At 52.7% G+C, this 8410-nt stretch overlaps 2 protein-coding genes across 2 annotated transcripts in view; both read right to left on the bottom strand.

Moving 5' to 3' along the window:
• Positions 1–1287: 1287 nt before the first annotated feature.
• LOC144093639 (hemicentin-2-like) overlaps positions 1288–8410 on the bottom strand; it is a 209258-nt gene continuing 202135 nt past the window's right edge. The window contains 1 exon segment of the mRNA XM_077627222.1: positions 1288–3308. Within this exon segment, the coding sequence (XP_077483348.1) occupies positions 3111–3308 (198 nt within the window). The 3' untranslated portion in view covers positions 1288–3110.
• Positions 5393–8164, bottom strand: LOC144094373 (uncharacterized). The gene is made up of 3 exons (XM_077628350.1): positions 8138–8164; positions 7191–7715; positions 5393–5702 (listed from the first exon to the last, which is right to left on the bottom strand). The coding sequence occupies exons 1-3, from the start codon at positions 8162–8164 to the stop codon at positions 5484–5486; spliced, it is 771 nt and encodes a 256-aa protein (XP_077484476.1). The 3' UTR covers positions 5393–5483.

Raw genomic sequence — 8410 nt, 5'->3', positions numbered from 1 at the left:
AACCAAAAAGACAGAAACGAAAGCCGAACTGCGAAAAAAAGTGAAAAAAAAAATGCGAGAGAATCGCACAAAACATGGGGCAGAAATGTGAGTACAAGATGCCAGACTCTTGACGCATTTTTTCTTTCGTTTTCTTTTTGGTAACGGTTTTCCTTTCATTCACGCCTTTAAAAACGAACTGATTACCCGGTATTCTCTGAATATTTACGCATCATGAGGATTTGATTGGGACGACCGGCTGTTTCCTCAGCTCTAGCGCCCCATTAAGGATATTCTAAGCGTGCGCAAGTAAGAACAAGAACATGAAAGCAGACATAGAAGACGTTGAACGAAAAGTGATTATATCTCCCAAAAGAATGAAAAGCAGCACGTAAAAACAGCGAGCGGAAGAAAAAAAATAGAGGAAAGCCAGAAGTTCCAGACAACGCATATGCTCAAGCGCAGCCCAATCGTTCGACACGCACACTCAATGCACAGCCAAAAAACACGACGAGGTTGGGGGAGGGGGGGAGGGAACCGCGCACAGCTGTACGAGAAAACACGCACCGATCATCACACTTTCGACGAAGTAATACATGTCCCCCACCATCATCAGTTTGTCCTTGTCTTGTTGTCTATCGATCTTGTTACTCATGTCGTGTGTGTGTGTGTCTCTGTGATGCTTAATCCATCTCCGCTTCAAATCTTCAGATTCACCGTGCTGGAGGCTTGCAATTGGTGCCTTCCTCCTGCAGTCTTCTTTGTATGCTTCTCTGCCGTGCAGAACTGTATGCGTGTGTAGTGTGCCTGAACATTTTGTGTGTGCTTAAGTTGTTTAAGTGTATGCAGCGAGTGAGTGGTCCGTCGCCGGTGCTACAGCAACAAATACAACCCCCAGGGCGTCGGCAGGGTGTGCGTGGTCTGTGAACGGGAGTCAGGGCGGGCGTGCCAAGCATGGAGGGGAGGAGAGAGACGTGGTTCGCCCTCCTCGCTTTAATCCGGGGCTGAGACAGCTGCGTGGTGGGCCCGGAGCGGCTGTGTGACACGTCACTCAGGCGACGAAGCAGGAGGAACAGAGGAAGCTAGCAGATCGCGGTGATCACAGAACAACCCTGCGCCGGCGTCACGATAGGCGTAGCACACCCACACTCAAACGCACACACGCACACACACGCCGAGAGCGGCGAAGAGGCGATCACGACGCGGTCTGATGGAACACTCCGTGGCGACCACCGCTCGTCGACGGAGTCAGGGTGCCGCCGGGAACTTTAATGCAGCAGCGCTGTTGTGCGGAGGTGCCTTTTCCGACTTTTACGGTTCCTGCGTGTTTTTTTTCTTTCCTATTCCTGGATCGCTTCCCTGCTCACGCAATTTGGAACACGCGCTCCTGACGGGGAGATCCGGCCCTGCTGAGTCAAATGTGGGAGCGGACGCTGACGCGGGCTTCTGAACGAGGCCGCCATGGAGTGGGAGAGAGCGAGGAACTAGGATTTTTAGGGAGGCAGGCTTGGGATGCGCCGCCGCTCCGCTGTTTGCGAGCGAGAGGTGAAGGAGGATAATCGAGTGGCGAGGTCCCGCCGTGGGAATTACTGCTGGAGCCAGCCAATTTGCCCAGCGTAGCGTTTCGTAATTTAGAATTCGAAAAGCCCCAGGGAGTTCTGGGCTAGGGAAGCTTGAAGGAAGCGGAGGAGAGGGCGGGGGAAGGAGGGCGCTGCTGTCCTGTGCAGGGTGTCTGCTCTAGTTAAGAACGGCCAAGTACACCGGAGCGTACCCAGACGCTGCCGGTGAAGCTTGGCGCCTGCGCAAGGCGCTTGCGAAAGTAGATCGGTGGCTTGGTAATCGCATTGTTGGTACAGCAGCGCCCCTAGCGGCTTCCTTCACGCGCCAGCGAAAGTGCGAAACATTTTTGGAGTTCGCTGGCTACGGGTGGACGAGTACTGATCTATTGCATCAGGTGTTAACGGATAAGCCTGTTCAAATCAACTGATGGCTTGCTACTCGGCTGACTACAGAAAAAATATATATACACGCAAATAGCACCTTCTCTGTGTACCTTTGCCTTTCGTTGCCGGTGTATTATTTTTCATGCTAAACACTTTTCTCTCTCTATTTTTAAACCGTTGTGATTAGTGCGGACAAGACACCACACAGCCGCTTCGACAGTTTATCACCATTCGACGGTTAATCAAGCACAGTGGCGCGGCAAAAATGCTCAAACTCGGCAGCAGGGCCCCTCCGCGACTTCGGTATTCACCGCGAAGTATCACATCGACCCACTCGTGGGCAAAAACACAAACCCGAAGAAAGGACGGGCGGCAAAAAACGAGGAACAGAGTATTTACATGACGCCCGCACAGCGGCTCCGACTCATCGATAGCACGCCGCCGGCGGCAAGCTGCCGTGCCGAGCCAAGATATCACCGCCACCAGACGTCGCCGAGGTAAGACGCAGCTCTCGGGGCTGCGTGCCGGCGGCAGATGGCGATCTTTCGATGGGCGCCTGTTGAGCGCCCGCCGGATGTGCTGCCCGCGCGGGGGCGGCGGCACGACGTGCTTGTGTGCGCAGTCAGGACGGTCGCCGAAAAGGCGCCCGAAGGCCGAGAGTGCCTCGCCCGCCGGCGGCAGCGGCGATGGGCGCAGAATATTGCCCGGCCGGATCCGGTAAACAGCTTGGCTCGCGGCTGGCTGCCGCGAACGAAGCGGACGGACCGAGGCGTGGGAGGCTGGCAATAATGGTACGGGGATGTTTAGCCGTGACAGCGCAGGAACTAGTGGGCACAGTACAATGTGGCAAGGGCCTACGCGTTCACCTTAGTGGGTGGGGGAATCTGGAAACGTATAGGGAGAGGCGAACGGAAACTTTTTCGGACAAACGGGGCGCTTGAAATCTCAGCGGAGAAAACGGAGCCTTCGGTGCCTCCCTAGAGGGATCTACGGGCGCTGCTGTGCAGAGCGGCGACATAATTTGTACCGGCGGGGCTCTCCTTCTGGGCGAGGATTCGCGGAGGCGCGCACTTCGGAGTTCTCTGCCGCAGCTGTGGCAATATTCTGCGCCGCGTTCGCACTCTCGGCCTCGTGGCGGCACGGGGCTTCGTCCTGTGGCGACGGCCCTTCAGCTTCCCGCGCGGCGGCTCAGTCTCCCGCAGCCTTGGCTCCCCCGCGGCCGGCCTTCTTGCGGGCCTTGGGCGGCACCTCGGGCTGCGGAGGGGCGGCGCCTCCCTTGGGGGGCAGTGGAGGCTTGACCAGGCGAGGGTCCGGCACCCGGCCGGCTTTCACGTCCTCGTACATGTCAGCGTACAGGAGTTCGTCATTGATATCGGGCCTGTAAGGCTGCGAGGGTGGAGGGAGAGAGAGGAAAACACAGCAGAATAAAGGTACCGTTGGGAAGACGCTGATGTAGACACTTACGTAGTCACCTTCGTGGGTGACTGGCTGCGTGAGATAGCTGTATTTCGGAACAGTTTGGTTCTTGGAATTACTTTAATCAGCCTGCTCGCGAGATGCGCATTGCATACGTTCCTTTGTGACGAGGATATAACTTGCTGAAGTTCTTGCGTTCAAGCTCCGTTAGGCAACGTGCTTTTGAGGACGTCGTCGTATACCCATCCTTGAGCCCTCACGATATATACGCCGTTCACCAGTGTGAGCATTATTAATGCAGCATTTTAAATAAATGTGCCAGATCTAGACAAGCAGCTTAGCTTTAACTGCACATTTACCTTCTTTTTATTTAATTTTTACCTGTTATATCTGGCTCAGGTGATAGCAGATAAAATCTTTACACATGTCAGATCAGTCATATGCGTGACAGCTACTTGGCATAATTCTGGAGCCTTCTGACAAACACTACGTTGCAAATTTCACACCGGCAATTCATTACATTCCCAGATGACTTGAGGTGGTCCGATCAGCGCCTTCAACCATCATTTCAGGAGCGGCAAAATTCGACGCCGATACAGGGAGACAGACACGGACGATTGCTCGTCTATCTGTGTCTGTGTCGAATGTTACCGCTCCTGAAATGACGCTCACACACCGACTAGCCCGATATACCACCCTCGAACCAGTTGTTCCTTTATGACTGTGAGGCGTACGCTCGGTTAATATCTCGTTTCATGGACGAATACAACCTTGGATGCTTTCCGTGATTAAGCTATGCGTGTTTGCCACCGCGCTGTGAAGCTCAACATTGTAGACATTGAGCAGGTGCGGTGAATTTCACGATTTCCTGTGGCCTATATTGAAAACCTTCACCAGAGGTCTCTGAAGCAGACAGCAATTAATTGTCCTTCGAAGATCTTAGCAATTATTTAATTAATTGTCCTTCGAAGATCTTAGCAAATTGTCCTTCGAAGCTCTTAGCAAGGCTTCAAAACCATGCGAACTGCTTTCTTTTATGCGTTACAGATTTTAATTCATTCACTGCATCCCAGATATTAAGGGCACCCGCGGGACAACTTCGACACCTCGCAACCACAGAGAGAGTGAAGCTGTTATAGTTTCTTTACCGGCCCCTTTCCTTTAACTACCGAGCTCTCTCCGCATTACCATGGCCAGGCATCATCTGTCCGCCAATAAGCGGTACGGGCCTACACTTTGCACAGACCTTACGAAAGTATCTTAAGAAGTCTATAAGCTGTTCATAGACTTTTGTCTATAAAGTTATAGAATTTCTGTAGACAAATCCTATAGAGTAGTCTATAGGCAATTCAAATCATACTGACAGTCTATAGATAATCTACAGATTTATGGCCATAACTTTTAATGTACTTTTTCTATTGACAGTCTATAGACTATGAATAGACAAAATAAATTCATATAGGAAGGCAATATAGCCTATAAGATGTCTATAGAGAGCCAAAAGACCATTCTGTTAATAAAAGGTTTTCTGAGCCAAATTTAACTTGACTCTTTTTGAAACGCGCCTTCTGTTGTTTCACTTCCTCTCAAAAGACTGTGCTCCGTTTATCTAATAAAGATGGAACCTGTATTAGCTGAATATAAGCCTTTCTGAGTGTTGCCGCCTTCAGGGATTTAATTCGTTTCAAGGTGGTTAGTTTCGTAGGTAGTGCTTCACCTACAGCCCACAAATGACACTGTTACCGCCGCTACGTTACCTGCTGATTTATAGTTTGTGATCATGCTTACTCCATAAGATAATTTCAGGTTTAGCGGCATTTTTATGGCACGATAAACTACCTTTCCCCGCATGTTCCAAGTTCTTGCCACATAATCACAAAGGAAGCGTGAGGAGCAGAAAGGGTGCACGCCACAAAACTTGTGACGTAGCCGCGCCTGGCGGGCGAAGCTGATAGGGCCTTGTTCCTGGGGCCACAAGGCGGCGGCACTCATCTTTGGCTCGAGGAGCAAGCCTTTCGACGATTACGTGACGAACATCGTGCCGTGGTAACAACAGCTCTCTATGATTGAGCAACAAAACCGGCCATTGCAGGCTTCGCATTTTGTGTTATCTTCAATGTCCATCGAATGTTTTTCTTTAGATCCTTATCGCCGCAAAACGCTGGACAGGATGCGCATGAGCTTCGCAGGACACTCACCGGCTGCTGCATTGTCTAGCGTTTGGTGGAATTTGAGCGTGGCGTACTCCGTGGGAGGGCCCTCCCTCCTGGAGGACACGACAGCAGCAGCTTTGTGCGTGTTGTTGAGCAACGCGAGGTCTGCGTACACGACCCCCTCGCGGTGGTTAGTGCGCAGGAGATGCACCTGTTGGCGGGACCGGGCCAGGACCCCCGATCCAAGTGGGCACAGCATGACACGATGGCAAGGAGGAGGTGGGCGGGGAGGTGAGAAAAAAAGGCGGCAGCACACGCATGCGGTTAGGACGCACAACCATGCCGGCACAGACACACAAGGCGAACGCAGCGCACACAGGTTAGCCTCAAGTAGCCTCACGCGATGAGTGATCCAGCAAAATCGTGGCGTTAAATACATACATTTCGTGCATCTGTAGAGCGCTGACACAATGACTACGGCTAAACAAAAAAATGCGATGGATGATCTGAGTTAATATATCAGTACCGCAGCCGTAAGGTTACGCCATATTTCGCCGGCTTTTTTTCTACTGAGTTACAGTTCCTAGTAAAGTATTCTTGACGCAGTGTGAAGTCCACTTCAGGCGTATACGTTAGCGCCGTGTACCGAATGTGCATTTTACGTTGGTGGGCGAAAATTTGTGGCTGAGCAAGTGTGGCATAAATCACTGCAATAATATGTGCTTACAGAGCAAAGTTTGGTCCAAGTACGGCGCCTGGCACGATCATCTAGCCAATTAGTTAATATATACTCATTAAAATCCACATTAGCGCTGCCATACTACAATGGAAAGACACAAAGTTTTCGCAGAATAGTCACAATAGGGCGAGATCGCACCGATCAACTCGAAGCGGAAAGGGTGTTAGTCGGCTAACAGCGTGGGACTACTCCACATTTAGGGTTTCCCCAATATGCTTTGGACCAGCACGGGGCCACTGCGCATATAAGCAAAGCAGCCACTAATATCTTTGGCCGTGAGTAATAGCCCCAAACCGCGGCGCGGTGTCCTACCCGGCAGAGTCCCGGGACACAATTTTAGGTTTTCTCCATGTGTGTACACTAAACGAAACTGGCGCCCATTGCTGTTACGCATGACACACACGTCTCAGGACCGTTGCTAATCATGCGGTCTAAAGTTCATGCACAGCGCAAAATTGTGCACTGATGATGGGCCGGCATCACATGTAAGTGATTCGAGCACAGAAGTGACAAACCACCACCACCACTTGTTTTCACATGGATGCAAAAAAAAAAAAATGGCAGAAGCACCCTTAAGTGAAGGAACGGCGAAGGAGCTACAGTGACATAGAAGAAGATAACACATGGATAAAAATAAGAAAAGGAAGGGACAGTTATAGTTTGAAAACCGGGGCTCCAGCCGGAGCCCGTGGAGAGCACAGAACGCAACGCATGGTTGCGGAAAGGAAAAAAAAATCCGGAAAGAAGAGCAATAAATAGGCGACAGAGTTGATGGTCGAGCGACGGTGCCCAGCAGAACGAAAGTAAAAGTGACCATTGCGGTCCACAGTTCAAGATGTGCGAAGTGTCAAAAGTGCGTCGTGGCGAAGAACTCGTCGGAGAAAGCGAGAGAGAGTGGGACACATAGAGGGAGAGAGAGAACGGCTCCGTGTGCGTGCGTGTGAGTGCCGGGCGACTGACCTTCGGCGTCGACGAGAGGAGCAAGTCCCCGCCGTCGTGGGCCGCCCTCGAGAGGTGGTGGTGAGGATAGGACGACTGCGGCGGCGTAGTCATCATCATGGGCGAGTGCGCTCTGCTCGAGGGCGCCCCGTATCCACCACTGGCGAGAGCCCCCGCGTCGGCGCCGTTGCGATAGCCGTTCCGCGAGTCCGTCCTCAAGGGAGTCGCCGAGCGGCGGCCCAGCGATCCGGCCACCGAGCCTCCCGCCGGCGTTGAGACATGACTACCGCCCGGCTTGGTGCTCTTGGGCCGCGGCGGCGGCAGTCCGACGCCGTTGATGCTCGCGTGCACGGGGTCGGGAAACGCTCGCGCCGCCGTCGTCACGTTCATGTAGTGCGCGCCCGGCCGTCGCTCGTCCCGCTGGCAAGGCGGTGGCGTCGAGGTCGACGACGGCTTGAGACCCTTGCAGCTGCCGAGCGACGGCGCTTCCGAGGCGGACGTGGTCACCGTCGACTCAGACGTGACGGTGGACGCCGTCGAAGGACACTGTTTTCGATGCGGGGGAAGAAACGCAGGGCTCACACGGCTGCATGCGCGCGCGGGCTATTTATGTATGCTACACGAGAGAACCGTCCACGTTGTCGTGCCAGAAACGCCACGCACACGGCTGGGCCTCCTGATCTTCTCGGCGCATACCTGAACAAGACATTGTCTGGAGAACAACATACTATGGCAAGATCTAAGTTCTTTCACCCTCACGTGGTGTCAGATTATTGCCAGAAGAAAAAAAAAATAAGTGAGTAGGTAGCTTTACTTTGTTGCCGCACTTACTTCTCAAGTGCTTCCACATAATCAAACGCTTAATATATGACTCGAGGGAATGGGAGCTCAAAAAAAAGAGACAGCATGCGTGCGTTAGGCGCGGTCAGTTTGCACTAGCGCCTGTCTTTGCACAAGCAGGCGCGCACCATTTCGTTAGCAGGCCACGCAGTCATGCTTACTGCAAAGTGGCTATGACAACAACGAGTAGTTAGGGTTGGGAGTACACGATTAGCGCACCAAATGACAGGGCACGAAACAGCGAGGCTGTATAGGGCGGAGGGAGGAGAGGTCGTCCTTCCGAAGTGGCAGCAAAAGGCCGCCCTGCAAAAGCCGCGGCAACGACTACTAACTCTCGGAGCACACGCTGGCGAGAGCCACCGCGGCGCTTCCAGCGAGTGGGTAAAGCTCATTAGCGTTCC

Source organism: Amblyomma americanum, chromosome 6 (genome assembly GCF_052857255.1).
Source record: "Amblyomma americanum isolate KBUSLIRL-KWMA chromosome 6, ASM5285725v1, whole genome shotgun sequence".
NCBI lineage: Eukaryota > Metazoa > Arthropoda > Arachnida > Ixodida > Ixodidae > Amblyomma > Amblyomma americanum.
This window is presented reverse-complemented; position numbering and strand designations above follow the sequence as displayed.

What these genes read in the sequence shown, in the direction of transcription:
- LOC144094373 (XM_077628350.1), bottom strand. Translation starts at nt 8,164, where the DNA reads ATGACTGCGTGGCCTGCTAACGAAATG. An exon ending in CGTGGCCTGCTAACGAAATG is followed by an intron (nt 7,716 to 8,137) that starts GTGCGCGCCTGC and finishes CATCGAAAACAG; the next exon opens with TGTCCTTCGACGGCGTCCAC. An exon ending in TCCTCTCGTCGACGCCGAAG is followed by an intron (nt 5,703 to 7,190) that starts GTCAGTCGCCCG and finishes TCCCGCCAACAG; the next exon opens with GTGCATCTCCTGCGCACTAA.